General features: G+C 42.9%; 1 protein-coding gene across 1 annotated transcript in view; it reads right to left on the bottom strand.

Annotated features, from left to right (window-relative positions):
* Window positions 1-5597: 5597 nt before the first annotated feature.
* EFCAB6 (EF-hand calcium binding domain 6) overlaps window positions 5598-21108 on the bottom strand; it is a 111593-nt gene continuing 96082 nt past the window's right edge. Inside the window, exons 9-11 of the mRNA XM_015408372.1 lie at window positions 19857-20041; window positions 13508-13657; window positions 5598-5720 (exon numbers count right to left, since the gene is read on the bottom strand). Of these exons, the coding sequence (XP_015263858.1) occupies window positions 5598-5720; window positions 13508-13657; window positions 19857-20041 (458 nt within the window). The remainder of the gene's footprint in view (window positions 5721-13507; window positions 13658-19856; window positions 20042-21108) is intronic.

Consider the following 21108-nt stretch of genomic DNA (forward strand, 5'->3'; position numbering starts at 1 on the left):
AATGGATGGAGGGCAAAGGCAATTTGGTATGACGGTCTTCTAGAAGTGCTTCAAGGAACCCAGCATTTTACATTTTAAAAAGAACTTTTTAGTAGAACCTTCATTATACAAAGAGATATCCGTACTTTTTGTATGTATCATATATCAAATTAAGCTTACTAAAAGGGAATTGATTACTTAAAATGATTTGTTATAAATGTTTACAGTTTTACTGTGTTAAATACAGACATTTATACATTCAAAGCTGTCTTAATCAAATGAACATGCTGGGGTGGGGGCAGGCAATTGTACTACGTTTTTAAAATTATCACGGCAGGTATAATATGGTACACTCGTGTATTTAAAAGGCTATTTTGTATCCTTTTCAAATGTACAATCTTCCAATCTCTGAAAACTAGTGCAGTTAAACCTTTTGTCTTGTTGTATCTGACACAAAATCTAAAGTGATATGTCCAGATTGTTTAAATGTTGTAAATATCAGAAATTTTTTAAAAATTGGCTTAAAATTAGCTGTAAACTCAGGACTTGAAAATTTGCCCCCTCCATAAAAAGCTAAAGCTAAAAAAGCTAAAAAAATTGTTGCTGTAAATCCTCTTTCAGTTTTAACTTTATGGGTAAGTGTTGTACCAATTTTCAGAGGCCCCAGTAAAATAGGTCTCATTCATCCACTATAATGTTCCATGTTGATTGTTTGTGGACAGTAACACTAGAATCAGGTGAAATCCACGTCTACTCAGATCTAATTGAACTGTACTGAAGTATGATGTTGGCACTACACTAAGCAGAAAAATTCAACTTTCTAGCCCATCAGATACAGCACAGTCAAATCAAGCACTGAAATTCACTTTAGAGTGCAAACAGAGTAAAAAAAGAACTCTAAGCAGCTGTTATTTTAAATAAAGGATTTCTATACTGAGTGGCAATCCATGAGAGCACTCTGTTGGAAACATAAATATGCATTTTAACAACAGTATCTGCCCCCCCCCCTCCTCAAACATAACTTCAGAAGTGGGGGGCTCAGGATAAGATCTAAGAGGTGTAAAGAATTATAGACTTGTCTCATGTTGTTCCCTAACTTGTAATCTTAAGATAAACAAACACATTCAGTACTCTATTGCCAGCCCTGAAACGAGGAACTTAAAACTAGCCTTATCGTTTTATGACAACCCTATATTATTTATTTGTTGTCTTGGCACACTCAGGTTTAGGACTGTGCACAGAAGGGTTAATGTGAAACAGGCTGTATGTGCAGGAAGTGGCAGGTATCACTGATCACAGCTGCAGGGGAAAGTAAGTACTCATGCAGAGGTAGCTGCTGCCGTCTCCCCACACGTACAACTAAGTTCACCTTGGTCTCTCTGTGTGTGGTCAGGCAATCATGGAGAAATCTGACATTGTGAACTTCTGAAAGGAGCTGTAAAGAATTATGCTTTTCTGCATTCTCATTTACTCACTGTTAAGTTCCTGTTTCTTCATATTTTCCCCACCTGTTCTCCATGTCTTTTGCTCCCTCTAGTCATCAATTTGATATCAAACAGCTTTATTTTCCATTTGTCTGCAGGGAGATATGCTCGAAATAAATCAGTTTGATACAGAATCAACCACTAGAGGGGGCAAAACACGAGTGGAACAGGGAAAAAACCATGAAGAAAAAGAGAAACAATAGTGAGTAAAATGAGAATGTGGGATAGCCCTAGGTTTTGTAGTGAAAAGCCAGAAAGTTGTCAGCATACACTTCAGAACATTTTTAAAAGGAGGCAGAGCTTTCTGTTACAAGAGGCCTTTTTCTTCGCCTCAACAAAATTTCTATGGTGTTCAGGAAGTATTCTCTAAACAATATTTTTTCCTGAGGTACATTCTTCAAGATAAAGTGCAGTTGTTACCTTTAAAAAGGTAACATTTGAGGTTAAGCATTTGAGGTTATGTAAGTTGAATCATTTTGACGCAACTGGATGTTGTAACTCTATGTCAAGCATGTTAGACAAATAAAAATATTTTAAAGTCTTTTATTGTGTGATTTAAATTTTGGTGGGAAGCAAGCCATTGTACACCAAAAAAAAAACCCACAGCAATTATATTTTTATAAATATCTGACTTAGCAATGCTTTTTCACAATCTCTGTGCCTCACACTGACAGGAACTCACATGTGCCCATAGTAAAATTCAGAAATTTCAAGAGCTGGAAAAACGATTTCTGTGCTGGTTCTACCCTTCCCGGCATACTGAATGTTTGCAGATGCCCCTTCCCCATCCCAATGATGATAGTTTCTGAAGCCCCATTCTTTAATTTAAAATATATGAGTGCCTGCTTGTGCTACACTCCCAACCGTGGTTGTTGTTTTTTTTAAGAGGTGCTGGAACTCTCAAGAGGGAAATGAAGTTTTCAGTCTGTATACTTGAAAACTCATAAACTTTAAAACATTTTTAAAAAGAATTTTGTTGGTTCTGGAACTCCGTTCTGGCACATTCCCCCAGAAAAAAGCCCTGCTTCCAAGTCAACAAACCTCTCATTGGAAAATTTACAAGGGGAGGGGTTTGGGGGACAGAGGAACTGTGTTTTAAGACAGACATGCTTTAGTCTTCTGGGAGAAGCAACCATTCAGAGAAGACATGCACAGGATCTGAAGAGAAGTGATCAATCAAGATGGAGAGGTAACAGGGATTATTTTAGTCTGAATAAGAAAGGCTGGCCATTAACTTCACTAAACTCTGATCTGTGTTTTTGGAATAATTCTGGCACTGATAGGCATTTTTAAAATGGTGTTTCTAATTGCTTTTTTGAAACAGCCCACCTTTCCCAAAGCTAAGTAATTCCCCCCCCCCCGGCAAATATTTTTAAGCATATGTCCCCCCAAATCTGAGTTCATAGGTGGTTGAGTATAATTTTTAAAAATTGAGTCATTTTATTAAACAGAAAAACAAAGCTAGTCAGTCATCTTAGGATATCACTCTGATAGGTTTTTCTATGAGTTTACACATTTCTGCCTGCAACTCCTTCAACTTGTTATGTATTAAGCTCAAAGTGCACCAGAGAACTGACCTAGCTTGAACACCTAAATAATAGACTACTAGGATCCTGAAGGGGACCTATTGAATGGGAGTTCTCCTTCAGTGGGGGGAAGTCATCCAGTAACTGGTTAGGTCATGCCTCTGCTCGCTCAATAGGCTATGCAAATTTCTTTTGTTGCATGGCTCCTACTGGAGTGGCCCTGGCCGACCTTTCCAGTTCCTGAAATCACTTAATAAACTATGAGCTGATCACTAACGCATCTAGAACCCAGTATATTGCCAACTGCAATCAAGTTCTGAAAAGGCTTAAATAAGTTCTCACCAAAGATACCCTCCCTCACTAATTCCAGGAACATCTCCTCCCCGTTCTATTTAAAAAGTGGGTCCTGGGAGGCATGGATTGGGACAAACTTTTTTCTTCTTTCCCAGGATCCTCAAGTAGGAGGTGGATGGGTGCATTTTTACACGACAACATCATTCACTGATGAGGGAGCTAAATGCTGACCTTTCCTACCCGAGACTGGAATTTTTCCCCCAGCTCAGCTCTGAGACTCAACCAGGCAGTGTAAAAAAATAAAATAAAAATGCTTCAAGCACCCAGTTCAAATATGCAACAAGACAGAGAGGAGTGCTGTTATGTACTGAGCCTAAGCCATTCCTCAAGCTTTTCTAGAAACGGGTTGAGCTTGCCACTTTAGAACAATAGCTTGCCAGGATCATGGAACAAACCAATAGATAAGTGTTGTAATGTAAATAGCCTATCACTGGGAGTGGGTGTGTGTTGGGTGTGGTGTGTGCATGCTTTATAAGCAGGGCTCAAGCCCTGCTAGTCTGTCCTTGTAGTTTGCTGAAATCACTTAATAAACTAGAGCTGATCACTGCAATGCGTCTAGAACCCAGTATTTAACAAGTGCCCATACCTTTCCCACTCTGGTGTTGCTTAAAAACAGTACCACATTGCTTACTTTATAAGTGAATATGATGGGCTGCTTGACTTTAATAGCAACTGAGAGGATGGCAAAATTCTTCATGGTTCCTGGGTGTCTTCCTTGAAATAATAGAAACTGAGACAGCTGCAGTTTTCTTTCATAAGAGATGCAGCTGATCCATCCTTATCAATGGTCTTTCACAGCTCATCTAGTTTGGTGTGTGTTGGGGGATGAATGAAGCTTCTGCCGCCACTCCTCCCCTGCAGTCTGCCCCGCCCCCTTTGCCTTTCTAGCAAATACAAGCAAAATTGTTCCCCTGCTATTGTGTAGTGGGTTAGCTGCATGAATGAGGGACGCAAACTGGCATGGTCCAATGCACGCTTTATTAGTACACAACAAGAGAGAGCAACTAACGGCCGGCTGGCCAACTATATACATCCTTGGGGCCACACCCCTGGGTCCCGTTGGTGGGTTTGAATCTCCCGCCACGGTTCCCATTGGTTCCCCAGTGGAAGGACTAGGATCCTAGTCCTCATTGTTCTCCCAGAGTCAAGCTCTAGGGAGTTTGCTGGCCCCTGGTGGCGGTCAGCGGACACAACACCTGCCTGTCTATAGTTCATTCTGCTGCTCCAGACAATGGAATCATATTTGCATCAAGAAGGTGCAATTAGTGGAAAGTGAAAACAGCACAAAAATGCTAACCGAGGGCCTGTGGCTGAGGTTCCAGTTTCCTACGTATCTGCTGAAGCAGAGTCATTCCCCTCACTGCCTCAGCCCCGCCCCCAGCTGCCTTAGAAACCAAAACCAGATGCTGAGGCACCAGAACACTGTCAGTCTAGAAGGGTTCCAACTATTCCAAAATGTTAGAAATCAATGTTTCAGATGTGCAGAGCTTCTGAATGGAGGGAAGGTAGCATGGTATAGCCCAGTCTCATCAGATCTCGGAAGCTAAGCAGGGCTGGTACTTGGAAGGGAGACCAGTCCACCAAGGAAGAGTCTTCAGAGGAAAGCAATGGCAACCCACCTCTGCTTCTCACTTGCCTTGAAAGCCCCCTTGCTGGGGATGCCATAAGACAGCTGCAATTTGACAGCACTTTACACACCCAGAGTTTCTGATATGAAGGGGGTATATTTTGGTTGGATCTTGGATAGTACATTTCCTGATGCAGACCATCAGTTCAATAGGGCTAAACACACCTTATTCTGTGCTTATTGTAGCAGATGAATTCTGAAACATCCAGTTTCCTAATATGGAATAATGGTACTGGCTATCAACTGGAAAATTAGGGCAAAAACTGTTGAATGGTGTGCCTTTTAGAATTCATTTTCTTAAAACATTCTAATTTAAAGAAACTAAAGCTATTATTTTTAAAATGCCAATTAAGAGTCCCTAAACCATCACTGCAACAATTTTCATTGTTTTCAGTTTTCCCAGCAGTTAAATGGATTATCTAAAAATTAACAGCCCCAACAACTGAAGCATTTCACTAATCCCCACCACAGTTCTCCCTGTGTTGGCTTCATAAGATTCCTGATGAACTGTTTAATCAAGAGATTGAATTTATATAGTTTTATTTGATTGAAATGAAGAGATGTATTTTGGTAATCACGTTGCTCTTGTCTACAGATCTCTCAAGACCGGAGATAGCTCTCCTTCTTCTACTGCAGAAATGCTCTGAGGAATTCATTGTAGGAGATTTTGGAAGTCAATACTTTGTCATAATATTCCAAGATGTGAAAAAACTCCTCTTCAGACAGATTGATGCTATACTTTCGGAGTACCTGCAGAACACACACACACACACAAAAACACAGCTTATTTTTAATTAGGAGCTACCTGGGAAAGTCTGCAGTAGGAAAACAATAGGGAATCCATACTCTTGGTTGAAGACAAAGTACCTCATTTTGCTCCTAAGACTTATGTAACATTTGAAGTTACTTTTCTCAGTGTTCCCAACAGAGCAACATGGTTCTATGGTTCCCACACTACCTGCTAAGAGCCACCCCCTCTCGCCTCCCATCACTCACACAGACACACCTTTCTCCACTTTCCCACTTGTAAGCTTTAAAAGTTTGCTTGAGGGAACTTCAGCTAATTTCACACACATTGGATAACGTACTTTCAATGCACTTTAGCAATTGTTTGCAAGTAGATTTTCCTGTTTCACAGAGGAAATCCAGCTGCAAAAGCACATTGAAAGCATGTGAAGTTAGTCCTATTTGCATGACCCACATCAATCATTGCATGCAGTTCTACCCCTGAGTGGCTCCTTGGTCCCATCCAAGAAGACTGCACTTTTAGAGAGTGGCTGACAGCTTGATTTGAACGCTTAAGGTCAGTTTTTCATTTTAAACAAGCTTAAGTTCCCCTTAAGCATGTTGCATACACTATATTTAATTCTGGTTTTCAAGCCACAGTCCTCCTTAAGGCATTTGTAGCCACTCTGAAAAAGTAAAAATAACTCAGGTAATGGTTCACCCACATCTTCAGATGGGGGGGGGGGCAAATAGATGAAAAGACAGCTGCAGGGACATGTCTATGAAGAACATATACAAACACAGGAGTGACTGTCACTAGAAAACACAGATAACATAGAGGATCCTGCTTAGGCAGCTAAGCCCAGTCAGAGAAGCACCAGGGTAGATGGGAGCAAGGAGCTGAACCTTCTGGACTGCAGCTGCTCTTTATGGAAAGCTTTCCCTAGGGAAGTACTCATTCATAGAATCATAGAATCACAGAGTTGGAAGGGGACATACAGGCCGTCTAGTCTAACCGCTGCTCAATGCAGGATCAGCCTAGAGCATTCCTGACAAGTGTTTGTCCAGCTGCTGCTTAAAGTCTGCCAGTGAAGGAGCTCACCACCTCCCTAGGCCGCTGATTCCACTGTTGCACAATTCTTACTGTAAGAAAGTTTTTTCCTAACATCCAGCTGGTACCTTCCTGCCCTTTACTTAAGCCCATTATCTCGAGTCCTCTCCTCTGTTGCCAACAAGAACAGCTCCCTGCCCTCCTCTAAGTGACAGCCCTTCAAATACTTCAAGAGAGCAACTATGTCCCCCCTCAACCTCCTCTTCTCCAGACTAAACATTCCCAAGTCCCTCAGCCTTTCCTCACAGGGCTTGGTCTCCAGGCCCCTGATCATCCTCATCACTCTCCTTTGCACCCGCTCCATTCTGTCCACATCCTTTTTGAAGTGGAGCCTCCAGAACTGCACACAATACTCCAGATGCAGCCTGAACAATGCAGTGTACAGCAGAACTATGACATCTTGTGATTTGGATGTTATGCTTTGTTGATACACCCCAAGATCGCATTAGCCATTTTTGTCACTGCATCACACTGGCTGCTCATATTTAACTTACGGTCCACCAGCTACCCAGAAGTCTATCCCCCATCCAGTATATCTTCCCATGCTCCCTCCCACCCAATTATCATGAGCCAGGGACATACAGGAACCATCTAATAAGAAATAGGGGGGGATGCCCTTCACTTTATGCTGCCTGGGACCTCCTTGCACACTGGCATGCTACTATCTTAGCAAGGACAGCCCCCTTTTTTGTCCCAGGCTCCTAGGTGCCAGCCTTCCCAAAACGCTACCCTTCGATTACATTTGCCAGCCTCGGGCAGGGAGACACTGCTCCCGTTATTTGCCTCTTTCCCCCATCATCCCCCGCAAGAACTGCCGCCACTGTCGCGCACACGCGTGTGTGTCTATGAGAGAGAGAAACAGTGAGCCAGGGGGATGCATGGAGTGGTGGGAGGGGGGAGGCTGCACGTGTCCTGCTTCTCCCCTTTTGCAGCTGCCAAGGGGGAGTCTCCATTAACACAGCTGTCATGTGTGTGTGTGCAAAGAGTGTGTGAGTCCTGGGGGATGCATGGAGGTGGGGGGTGGAGATGTGTGAGGGAGGCTGCATGTGTCCTTCTCCTCTTCGGAATCTACAGCCTGGCGCTCCTCCTGGGCCTGCTGTGGACGGCGCTGTGATCAGTGTGTGTGTTGAGTGTGGAGCCAGCCAGTGGAATGGGGGTGCAAGCCGCACGCGTCCTTCTCCTCCTCCATCAACATTTGCTACAATCCTTCCTTTAGGCCAGTCTCCTAGAGAAGAAGTCAGTGGGCCCAACGTTCTCTCTCCCTCCAATGCTGCTGGAATTGCATACCAGACTTAACTCAAGTAAGGGCATACTTTCCAGTTTTCAAGTTTTATCACTTTTATGAAACACTATTTACACGTGGTCTGCTGTTTTTAATTTAACAAGCAAGGAGAAAAGTATGCCAGGTCTGGGATTAGGGTTGACAATCTCAAGGTGGGGCCTGGAGGCTTCGTGCTTTTACAACTGATCTCCAGACTACAAAGATCGAAATATCAGTTCCCCTGGAGAAAATGGCTAATTTGGACGGTGGACTCTATGGAATTATACCACACTGAGGTCCCTCCCCTCTCCAAACCGCACTCTTTCAACGCGCTCTTTCCAGGCTCCACCCCCAAAATCTCCAGGTATTTCCCAACCCAGAGCTGGCAACTGTATCTGGGATCATAAACGCTGTAGGTAAACCATCTTTTTCCAGTAATGACCACAAGTGAAATGACCTGTCTGTTCTTTTATGTGCTTGGCAGTTTACTATATCACTTAGGCTGCTTTTGAACTATGGAGGGGTGTGTGTTGTGTCTGTGGACCGCCACTAGGGGTCTGCGTGCATAATCCCTAGCTTGGCTCCACAAACAATAGGGGCCAAGGATCCTGGGCCACCTTTAGTGCACCTATAGGAACTTTGGCGGGAGATTCAAACTCAGCAATGAAACTAGGGGTGTGTCTGGGGTGGGTGTATATAGTTGGCCACTGCCAGCCAGTTTTTGTCTTGTGTGTGTTATGCAATAAATGTGACCTGTTCAGCATGTCGTAGTCCAGTCCTCTATGCTTAGAACCCACTATTTAACAAGTCCAAATCCCTGGGTGAGGGCAGGAGTAGAGGAATGTGGAAAACAGTGTATTTGTTTCTGAAGGCTAATCGTTCCAGAACTTTGCCGGGGGTGGGTGGGTGGAAATCCAGCTGACCTGAATCCCCTCTGAAAACTAAATGTGACAAAGCAGAGATTCCAAGATGCAGTGCAGATAATTGAACCATATATTTAAGAAGAACTTTGCTTATCTGAATTTTGCCTATTTTTGTTTTTAAATTTTGTGTATGTGTTCTGCTGATTTTTTGGACTATGGGAACTGCACGTTTTGTTACATAGATCTACAAACTGTCTATGACATTGCTGAATTTAGAATATTTCTTTAGCTTCCTTCTTCTACACAGAACTAGACAAGAAAAAGGGGGGACAATTTATGAACATTTCTTTATCTTTACTAGTTCGTGGGTTTGAAAATATTATTTGAAGTTTTATTATTGTTGAATATTTGTAGAAATGGTATGAACATTTATTTAAATCAGCACAAGAGCCAACTGAACCTAAGGAAGCATAGGATTTGTTTTGTGAAATTCTTTCTGATTTCAGAAATAAGAGTAGTTGGAAAACATTATTTAACCTATAACACTGTAATTATTAGTGTCAATATGCATGGGTATTATTATTAAGGATAAAAGTAAGTGGAATGATTATTCAGTGGAAAAAGAAGAAAATTCCCAAGTAATTTATTGCCAAGTCTGGAATCAAAGGATAGATTCCTTACTCCTGTGTTATCTGAACACATTGAGACTGAGATTTGATTCCATGATAACTGGTAAATTTGTATTTTATTGTGGCATGGGTTGTTGGGCTGGGTTTTTGTATCACAGCCCACTCCAGCTCCCCTAGCCATGTATCCATCACCATGTAGTAAATGTATTCAATTTTGTAAATGAGGCAGGGGACTGAGTCTGGTGAGTTTTTTCATGTTAACACATAACTGCTATACTATAAACGTTAACGTATGACCTTTCTTACATATTTTCATAAAGTATGAGAAACTATTGGTGACACTAGTTTGTGATTCTTTGTAGATATTCTGCCAGTTTCCTTCACTGAAGTAGGGACCTAACCACCGAAATGTGAAAGTCAACTAGAAGCTACGTCTCATTTGTACTTTGGAGTCTTGGACACTATGCAGATAGTGATTAATTTGACCCTAAAATATTGTTCTTTGACTTTTTCCCTTGCAAGGTTTTTTGTATGTTTCACTGACACTGGACTAATTATCATATTGATTACTATATTGAGAATATTAGAAATAATTATTACAATATGTATTTTGATTATAATACTGTTTTGATTTCGCTGTAGTAGCGCTAATTTCACAGTGGATGTTCTGGTTTATCAGAGGCAGGGGTCATTTCATAGAAAAAGAGCTGGGGAACTCATTAGCATAGCTCATTAGCATATGCCACACCCCCTGACATCAGGGGCCCGGCGGTGGACCTGCAAGGCCAGCGGGAGTGCGAGGAAGCCCTGCCAAGGCCCTCCCTGGCCCCAGGCAGGCAGGGGTGGGTAGAGGCAGGGAGGAAGCAACTTACCCTCCCTCTTCTCCTTTCTCCTCCTGGCTGAATGAGGGCTGGAAGTGGGGCGGCCGGAAGCAGGGGGCGGGGCTTCGTCATGTGCCCCGCCCCCTGCACCTCACCCGGGGGAACTGCGTTCCCCCGCGTTCCCCCCCGAAATGACCTCTGATCAGAGGCAGAGAAGGGCAGGGTTCCTTCTAACAGCAGCATAGAAATTTGTTAGGGCAGCTTGTCATGTAGCGATTAGGGATATAGACCTGAAAAACATTAAGAAATTTTCACCTTTGGATTTCAGGAAGGGTATCCATGCCGGTATTCTGGACTACTTAGGTCCCCAGTATCAGTTTGGAATTCAGATTTTTTTCCCTTTCTTTCTGAATTCTGAATTTTTGGGGTCCATTCTTCCCTCTTTCCAGGGGGTGCTGAAATTTGCAGGGATCCTTATTATGTTTATTAGGCTAGGGATCCTAGCCTGTCCACTAAAGACTCCCCCAAGTTTCAAGTGAATTGGATCAAGGGTCCAATACCCCAAGCTCCTGAACAAGCCATCCTGCCAGTCTGCATTGTTTCCTATGGGGGAAAATGATGTGCTTTTTCCAAGGTAAAGAGGCCGCTAGCAAATACAAGAGCAACCATTAGTCAAAAGCCTCCAATACAGAACCAGCATACAGAACCAGCAAGCCCAACAGAACCAATATCAAACCAGAGGATTCCACCAGAACTGCTGGCTAATGTAGCAATCCCTACATAACAAATGTCAAATCAGAGAATCCAAGACAAACCAGCTTAAGCTAGGGATGTAAAAGTGATTGCACCACTTGGGAATAGTGACCATAATGTTATTGAGTTCAACATTTGTATAAATAGGGAGTTGCCCAAAAAGACTGACACAACCACTTTTAACTTTAAAAGGGGTAACTTCTCTGATCTGAGGGGACATGTGAGGAAGAAACTGAAAGGAAAAGTAGAAAGGGTCAAAACCATTGGTGAAGCTTGGAGACTATTTAAAACTACAATCCTAGAAGCTCAGGAAAAAAAATATACCGCAGGTTAGGAAAGGCACCAATAGTTATAGAAAAAATCCCGTATAGTTAACAAAGTAATGGAAGCTGTAAAAGGTAAGAAGGATTCCTTTAAGCGGTGGAAAGCTAGTCTCAGTGAGGTTGATAAAAGGGAACACAGGCTGTGGCAAATAAAATGCAAGCCTGTGATCAGGCAGGCAAAAAGGGAATATGAGGAGCATATAGCAAAAAACATAAAGACCAACAATAAAACTTTCTTCAAATACATTAGAAGCAGGAAACCAGCCAGGGAGGCAGTGGGGCCCTTGGATTACCAAGGGGTAAAAGGAGTACTGAAGGATGAAAGGGAAATGGCTGAGAAGCTGGATACATTTTTTGCCTCTGTCTTCACTGTGGAAGCTGAGAACCACTGATTATGGGAGAGGTGTTGAAAGACCTGAGTCAGATTGAGGTGATGAGAGAGGAGGTCCTATGACTGATAGACAACTTAAAAACTGATAAATCACCAGGCCCGGATGGCATACATCCAAGAGTTCTGAAAGAATTCAAATGTGAACTTGTGGATCTCCTGAGAAAAATATGTAATCTTTCATTAAAAGTGCAGAAAAGGGCAACTAGAATGATACAAGGGTTGGAACACTTTCCCTATGAAGAAAGGTTAAAAAGCTTGGGGCTCTTTAGCTTTGAGAAACAACAGCTGAGGGGTGACATGATTGAAGTTTACAAGATTATGCATGGGATAGAGCAGGTTGAGAAAGACGTACTTTTCTCCCTTTCTCACAATATAAGAACTTTCGGGCACTCAATGAAATTTCTGAGCCGTCGGGCTAGAACAGATAAAAGGAAGTACTTCTTCACCCAAAGAGTGATTAACACATGGAATTCACTGCCACAGGAGGTGGCTGCAGCTACAAGCATGGACAGCTTCAGCATGGAATTAGATAAGCATATGGAACAGAAGTCCATCAGAGGCTATTAGCCACAAGGTATAGATAGGAACTCTCAGGCTGGGGCAAGTGATACTCTTTCTCCCAGCCAGCATCAGGCTGGTTTTTTGCCACTCACTGGCTTATGCTTCTGGCTCCTTGACCAGCCAGTTCTAACTCTCTTTTTAACAGAACAGCTTTTTAACTGTCAGTCTCTCACCAACATTCTGTCAGCTCTCATTGGTTGCTGTTAGGGAGAGGTGGGACTTAGCCTGTCCATCACACCAACTTTGTTCTGAACATTTCTAAGATGGCTTATAGAACAACATATAAAAGGTTTCCCTTGCTCGAAAGCCAGTCAAATCCGACTCTAGGGGGTGGTGCTCATTTCTGTTTCCAAGCTGAAGAGCCAGCACTGTCCGAAGACATTTCCATGGTCATGTGGTTGGTATGACTAAATGCCGAGGCACATGGAACGCTGTTACCTTCCCACCGAGGTGGTCCCTATTTATCTACTTGCAATTTCTTGCTTTTGAACTGCTAGGTTGGCAGGAGCTGGGGCCAGAGATGGGAGTTCACTCCATCATGTGGCACTAGGGTCTTGAACTGCTGAGCTACAGACCTTTCAGTCTGCAGCTCAGTATCTTAATCTCTGAGCCACCGTGGCCCACAACAACAACAACAACATATACTAACATTTAAAACATCGAATTAAATCCTTCAGTCAAGCAAGTAAACTTGATGTCCAACAAGAAAATAAGAAATTGGCCAGACCCCATTGAAGGTTTTATGGAATCAAAGTGTTTTTACATGCCTCCTAGCTTTCTCGGCTTCCCTCAGTGGAAATGCTAAGTGAGGGAGCCACTTGCAAGAAGCTCTGCTTTTTCTAGCTACCTTCTGGGCCCCAGCAGCCCAAAGCATTGCGCCCCATGTGATTAGTTGAGCATATGGGAAGGGTCCTATGGGAGCAGGAGTCCCTGAAATAAACCGTTTAGGGCTAGAAAAGAGCAAGAGTCCAGTAGCGCTTTAAAGACTAACAAATACATGGCAGGATATGAGCTTTCATGAGTCACTGCTCACGTCTTCAGATGTTTAGGGCTAGACCGAACACAATTAAAATGAAAGGCCACTAAAAAGTCAATTACCTGTCTGAAATCCTGAATGCTGAGGAGTCCATTCCCACTTGTGTCATACATCTTAAAAGTTCGTCTCATTGGCCTCCAGCAGTGCAGGATCTGGGGCTGAATCCTCATCATTGCATTGAAAAATGTTGGTGTTTGTGGTCCAGTGGATTTCTTACAAAGATTGGGGAAATTGTTCTCAATTAATACATCAAGACACTTAAATCACACCCTAAAGCTATCACAGGGAAATACATATGTATTCAGGACTTGGAAAAGAAAATATTTCTTTATATAATTACAATTGCCAGCTGGCCTGTGACATGACTGATTATCAGCTTGACTATCCAGGTGGAGGCTGTCCAGTTCTGAAAAGAAGGTTTATCAGATAGTAATCTCTGCCCATCAAGCTATCATTAAAAACAAAGGGCAGAAGGTGGCAAAGAAGTGAGCTATTTTGTATGTATAATTAAGGTATGGAACTCACTGACAGAAGTCTGACAGTGCCCCTTTCAGATTGTTTTTTAAAAAAGAAAACAGTTATTGAAGTTTAACTCTATCAATGGCTATTTATTCCAATAGTTAAGGATAGAAGGGAGGCAGCAACTCTAAAGTAGCTGGAATTCATTACAGGCTGTTTATGAATTTTTGAGGGGTATCTGGATTAATAAAGAGATATACATGCATATACTGAATATATGCTTAGTTGTCAGAAAGTTTTATCTTCATTTGACTGATACAATTTTTTTAAAATCATGGCAGCTTTCAAATCTAATCCATTAAAATACAAAACAGGCTTTAAAAACAGCAGAGAAAGATCGTAAGTTATCTAAAAGCAAATCTGTAATGAGAGGTTGGTGTTCAATGAGGAGCTGAAATGAGATGCAGAGACAATTTAATATCTATAACTATAGATAGGAAGTTTGTACAATCTGTAATAAGATCTGTAATATTCGGGAAATTTATTTATTTATTTATTATTGAATTTATATCCTGCCCTCCCCGCCGTGGTGGGCTCCGGGCGGCTAACAACATACATATAAATGTATACATTAAAACTCCAAATATACTAAAACAAAATTAAGTTAAAGTTACGTTAGGTTAATATAAGACCATAGTTATGCAGCACCTAACTATACTAAAAGATGGTGACATTCTGTCATTTGGATGGCCGCCTCCAGGCTCCTGCCAGGTTGTTAATCATCCGGTTGGTGGTAGTGTTGGTGTTAGGGCCAGGGCCATGTTGTTAAGGCAGCACCCTACTTGAAAGCCTGGCAGAAGAGCTCCATTTTACAGGCCCTGCGGAACTGCAAGAGGTCCCGCAGGGCCCTGATGTCATCCGGGAGCTCATTCCACCAGTGAGGGGCCGCCACAGAAAAGACCCTGGCCCTCGGTGTGGCCAGCCTGGCCTCTTTAGGGCCCAGGAGAGTCAGGCAATTTTGGGATCCCGATCTTAGTGCTCTCTGGGCACATGTGGAGAAAGGCAGTCCCCAAGGTAAGTAGGTCCCCAACCATCTAGAGCTTTAAAGGTAAGAACCTGCACCTTGAACCGGACCCAGTATGCTATAGGCAGGCAGTGCAGTGCTTTTAGGGCGGGCTTGATGTGTTCCCGCACAGGAAGACACAGCAACAGCCTTGTTGCTGCATTCCAGATTTGGGACAAGGGCAGCCCCATGTAGAGAGCATTGCAGTAATCCAATCTTGAGGTGACCATTGTGTAGATCACTGTTGCCAGGACATTGTGTTCAAGGAAGGGAACCAGTTGCCTAATCAGCCATAGGTGGTAAAAGGCAGACTTCGCAGTGGCTGCTACCTGGGCCTCCATCATTAAGGAGGTGTCCGGGAGTACTCCCAAACTCCTAACCTCCAGCGCTGGCACCAACGGAGCCCCATTGAAGGTTGGGAGAGGGATCCCTAACCTTGGCGTGCTCTGACTCAGGCACACGACCTCCGTCTTCGTCGGATTCCGTTTCAGTCGACTCAGTCTAAGCAAACCAGCCACAGCTTTCAGCGCCATGTCCAGATCTCCCGGACTAGAGTCTGACTGGCTGTCCAACAGCAGATAGAGCTGGGTGTCATCAGCATATTGGTGACAGCCCAGTCCATGACTCCGGGCAATCTAGGCAAGGGGGCGCAAATAGATGTTGAACAGCATTGTGGAAAGCACTGCTCCTTGGGACACTCCACAAGTTAGCAGGTGCCTTCTGGACAGCTGTTCCCCAGCAGCCGCCCTTTGCCCCCAACCCTGGAGGAATGAGGATAGCCACTGCAAGGCAAACTCCTGAATCCCAGAATCAGCGAGGCAGTGGATCAGTAGTTGATGGTCGACCATATTGAACGCCGCCGACAGGTCCAACAACATCAACACTGCCATACCGCCTCGATCCATATGCCTCCAGAGATCATCTGTGAGGGCAACCAGGACCATCTCTGTCCCATGGCCTGGTCAAAAGCTGGACTGGAAGGGATCTAATATGGAGGTGTCATCCAAAAAACCCTGCAATCAATTCGCCACCACCTTCTCTATTAGTTTTGCCCAAATTGGATACCGGCCAGTAGTTAGCTAATTCAGCCGGATCTGATGATGGCTTTTTTTGGAGTAAATTTTTCAGTTTACACATGCATTTCCATTAGTTTGAATCCTAGTAGAATATTCTAACCACTACACCATGCTGGTTTACTTGGAAGTAAACCCTATGTTATTCAATTGGACTTACTCTTGGGAAAGTTAATTGCAGTCTAGAACTCTCACAAGAGAAAGACAATCATGAGAGACTGTGGAACAAATCATAAAGCATTTATTATGCATAAACACCATTTGTGGTCTTTGGATGGCTGAAACAATTTGGGTTTTTTCATTTCATTTCATTAGGGAAGAGTTTAACAGTGATGTTTCAGGGTCAAAATTGTCCTGTGCGCACATCTATCTCATAAGAACATAAGAAGAAACCTGCTGGATCAGACCAGTGATCCATCTAGTCCAGTACACTGTTTAACACAATGCCAACCAGCTGCCCTAGAGTGTCAATGAACAGAGCACAGAGACGTAGGCCTTTCTCCCAGCACTGAGTTTCAGAGGTTTGCTCCTTCTGAAAGTGGAGGTTCCCTTTAGTAACCATGGCTAGTAGCCATAGAGAGATCTTTCCTCCAACACTGATGGATCTTTCCTCCATGAATCTGTCCAACAAGATCTGTGCTTGTGGACATCACTACATCCAATAGCAGCAAATTCCACAATTTAATTACACATTAAGTAAAGAAGCATTTCCTTTTGCCTGTCCTGAACCTATTGCTCATCAGTTCCCATGAGTTCTAGTGTTATTGAAAAGGGAGAAAAGGAGCTCTCGATCCATTTTCTCCATCCAATGCATAATTTTATAAATTTCTATCATCTCCTCTTAGCTGCTTTTTTCTAGCCTTGTAAATGCCCAGACTCTTCAGCTGTTCCTATGAGAAAGATGCTCCAGCATCTTGGTTGCCCTCTTCTGTAATTTTTCTGGCTTTACAATCAATGTTCCCTCTAAGCTGTGGAGTCTTGTGAGCAAAAATACTACTTTGTGAGCTGCTCGCATTAAAGTTGTGAGTGGGTGATGTGGCTACTGCATAAATTAGTTTGCTCTGGAGCCATCCTTCCTGAACTGAGACAAAATGTGTGAGCCGGAGGCTAAAAAACTGTGAACTAGCTCACACTAACTCAGCTTAGAGGGAACACTGTTTACAATACCCTTTTTGAGATATGTCAACAAGAACTATACACAGTATTCCAAATGAGGCCTCACTGCTGCTCTATACCAAATCATTACAATATGGGCTATTTTATTTTCAGTACCTTTCATAATAATCCCCAGCATGAAGTTTGCTTTTTTCACTGCTGCCACACACCGAGTCTACATTTTCATTGAGGTTTCTACTATAACCCCAAGATTATAACTTCAATATGGAGTGAGCAAACAGGACAAACAAACAGAGAGTTTTGTGAGGGAGCAAAGCAGGTACCATGGAAGTGGTTTGTGTTCTATGGAATTAAGCAGGTGATTCTACGAAGTGTGTAGCTTGTGCTTAGTTTGTTTGACTTGGCTGTTTGATTCTCATGCAAAATTTATGCTTTGCTGCTTGGTTCTGGTGTGTTAAGTTCTACCTTGAGTGAGTTGAGGCTTGTTTTCTGCAGTGTGTATTTCCCCATCTTTTTCTGAGGCTTGTTTTGTGTAGTGTGTAGTTGCCCTCTTTTCCAGTGTCTGCTGATTAAGGTGAGTCAACTGATGAGTTGTTTGGGGGTGGGATCTGCAGTCACACAGCTATATAAATAGCATCGCAAAGCTAGTGAGCTTGTGATCAGGAGTGAGTGAACAGGAGGAGCAAACAAGGGAGTGCAGGAAAGACATGGCTACTTCCTATATGGATCAACATTGCTGGTGAGGGAGCTGAGGGAGTGACCTGCAAGTCTGTGGCATGTTTGTTTTCTTGCCTGAGGATAATTACAATTATACTTGTAGCGAGTGTAAATTACTCTGCTCTGGTTAGACTTCACTTGGAGTACTGTTTTCAGTTTTGGGCACTGCCGTTTAAGAAGGATGTTGACGAGCTGGAATGTGTCCAGAGGAGGGCAACAGAAATGGTGAGTGGTCTGGAGACCAAGTCCTATGAGGAAAGGTTGAAGGAGCTGGGTATGTTGAGCCTGGAGAGGAGATGACTGATAGCCATCTTCACGTATTTGAAGGGCTGTCATATAGAGGATGAAGCAGAGTTGTTTTCTGTTGTCCTAGAAGGTTGATTGAAAACCAATGGATGGAAATCTTAAAAGTTTTCAGCTAAACTTTAGGGGGAAAACTCCTAAACAGGGGTCATTTCCTGCAGGAGTGCACAGGAGCGGAGCTCCGGCAGTAAAGAGCCCAGGGGGCGGGCACATGCAACAAGCCCCACCCCGTTCCCAGCAGCCCTCAGTCAGAGCAAGAAGCAGCCAGGTAAGTTGCAGAGCTCTCCCGGCCCCCCGGTTCAAAACAGTCCAGTGGCACTGTAACGATTTCATGTTTTTTGTGTTTGTGTCTTTAAAAGTGGTTTGCATGGCTGTGTGATGATAATGTAGAATGCTGGACAGGGATGTGGTGTGATTGGTGATTGACAGAGAGGGGGAGGGAGGATAAGATATGTCAGTCAAGAGTGTCAGTTGAAGGGTGTTTGTTAGAGTTATGAGAGGGGAAAAAGACAGTTAAACAGAGTCTGTCAGCAGAGAGGGCTGTGTGAAAGCAGTTGTTATAAGTTCTGTCTAGTAAAAGAGTTAAGCAGTTTGTTCGTTTTAAGGTCTGAGAGAGAGAAGTCTGGTGTGTGTTATGAAAAGTTAAAGCATAAAGAAACAGTAACCATATATGGCCTAAGGAAAAGATTGTTACAAAGTGACATGCCCTGATCCCTGTCAATAAGAGGGAAGAGTGTGTGAACATCAAATAAATCTACTTTTATTTAAGACACAAGTTCTGAACGAAATTCCTCAAGAAACACATGGTCCTTCGAAAGCCCAGACCCTGGGTCACAATACCTACCCAGAGAGGGAAAATATTATAGAAAAGGTGTGGGAAAGCCTAAATTTCCCTGGTGGCAGCCAGAATACCCAAAGAAAAATAAACCATAAGAACTTTTAAAGTAAAACTAGACCTCCCCAGATAAGAGGTCGTCACAGGCACCTTTAAGACCAAGTTTTATTCAGGTGCAAGCTCTCCCTCCTCTGCAAGGACAGATCTGCACGTTCCCCCTAGTCCCCAATAGCTAGCAATCCAAAACAGTCCAGTGGAGCCTGAGCGGTGGGTGTTGCCTTCTAACACACTTCCAGTGATGTCAGAGGTGTGGCATATGCAAATAAGTTCTGCTAATGAGCTCCTGCACCTCTTTTTCTACAAAATGACCCCTGCTCCTAAATATTTGGAGATTATTAAGCAGAGGCTAGATAGTCATCTGACGGCAATGCTGATTCTATGAATTTAGGCAGATTGTGAGAGGGAGGGTGGGAAGGGATGAGTCAGTGCTTGGCTCTCATCATGGCCCTTTCTTATATGCCCAAGGTAATGCTGATTGCCACTTTGGGGACAGGAAGGAACTTTCCTCTAGGCCAGCTCTATGTTTCTGTTCATTCTCAATCTCAGCCAATTCAGACCCTATCAGCATATACTTAAAGTTAGGATTTTTCTTCTTCCAATGTGCATCGTCTTACCAACACTAAACTTCATTTGCCATGTTGTTGCCTGTTCAGAGAGATAGTCCTATAGTTCTTCATAATCAGCCTTAGTTTTCACCATTCTGAATAATTTCCTTTAGAAACTACTCACAGACATAATTTTGTTTGGCTTCAAGAATTTTCTCCATTTGTCCAAAGAATGTTTACCTGTATTTGTGGATTTTGGATTACAATCCTTTGTAGAGGAGATGTGTCTTGTTGTTTAAGCAACAGCACACAGCTTTGTAAGAAGTCACAGTATGCAAATTTGCCAACACTCTTAAAATCATATTTTGTTATGAGTTGCTTACTTTCTTCTTTGGTCAAATTCAAATGAAATTTCTCTGCTATAGCTGAAATAAACACAGGAATATCTGAATCAGAAGTGTAACAACTATGTTTTTAGAGTACCCATAACACTTGCAATTAGTTTTGGACAAGAGGGCAGGCTGGCTGAGCTGTTAAAATCATAAAATACACATTTTTAGAGTTTACTTCTACAGCAATATGAATACAGGAGCACCAGTTAACTAAGATAGCAAGATATGCACCCTTCTTTTAAGGATGTTCTGGGTCTCATTGGATAAATGGCAACAGATTGTATAAACTGTCCCCATTAAAAGTGAATTAATAAATGAAGATGAATTGACACAATTCTTTATGGCTTCACTTGACAATTCTGGCTCTTTTTAATACATTTGGCATTCAAAATGAACAAAGTAAAAAATGAACATAGGAATTAATTTTCATCTAATCTGACAACTAATTTTCCATATGGTCAGGCCAGCTGTGCGTCTGAACTACTGGAGCCAGCAAACACAGAATTTTGTGTGGAAGTAAAGCAGTGTGGTTTCTGTGGAAGTAAGCAGGACAGTATGTGAAAAGTACTCAGAAACGTGGAGTGATTTCAGCAAGAGTACTTTATTCAATCAGGAACAAGACAAGGACAGCCGGCTCGCAGGCCGGTATATATGCCCAGAAAACCCACCACCAAAACACGCCCCTATTCACCCTATAGGTTATTTACAGTAGCTGAGAGTCTCATAGGCTCTCGGCTGCGGACATGGCCCTCTGATTGGTGCGGGCTAGGATCCGCTTGGCTATTGTTCTAAATGAACGAAGCTAAAGGCTTGTGCTTGACCGCATGGCCCAACGGTCGCGCACGTGGTAATGGCGGATACATTACAGTATGCTAAGGTTATGGCTTTTTTGGGGGGGGGTCAAGTGTGTGTCTTACATCCTTTTCCCATGTCTGATGATTAAGGTGAGTCTGCTGATTAAAGTGAGTCACTTGACTTGAGTCACCTGAACTGGGTTGGTTGAGGGTGGGTTCTGCAGTTACCCAGCTATATAAAGAGCACCACAAAACTAGTGAGCTCATGATCAGGAGCGAGTGAACAGGAGGAGCAAACAGGGAGTT

This window comes from Gekko japonicus, unplaced genomic scaffold (assembly GCF_001447785.1).
Source record: "Gekko japonicus isolate JY-2015 unplaced genomic scaffold, Gekko_japonicus_V1.1 scaffold532, whole genome shotgun sequence".
Classification (NCBI taxonomy): Eukaryota; Metazoa; Chordata; class Lepidosauria; order Squamata; family Gekkonidae; genus Gekko; species Gekko japonicus.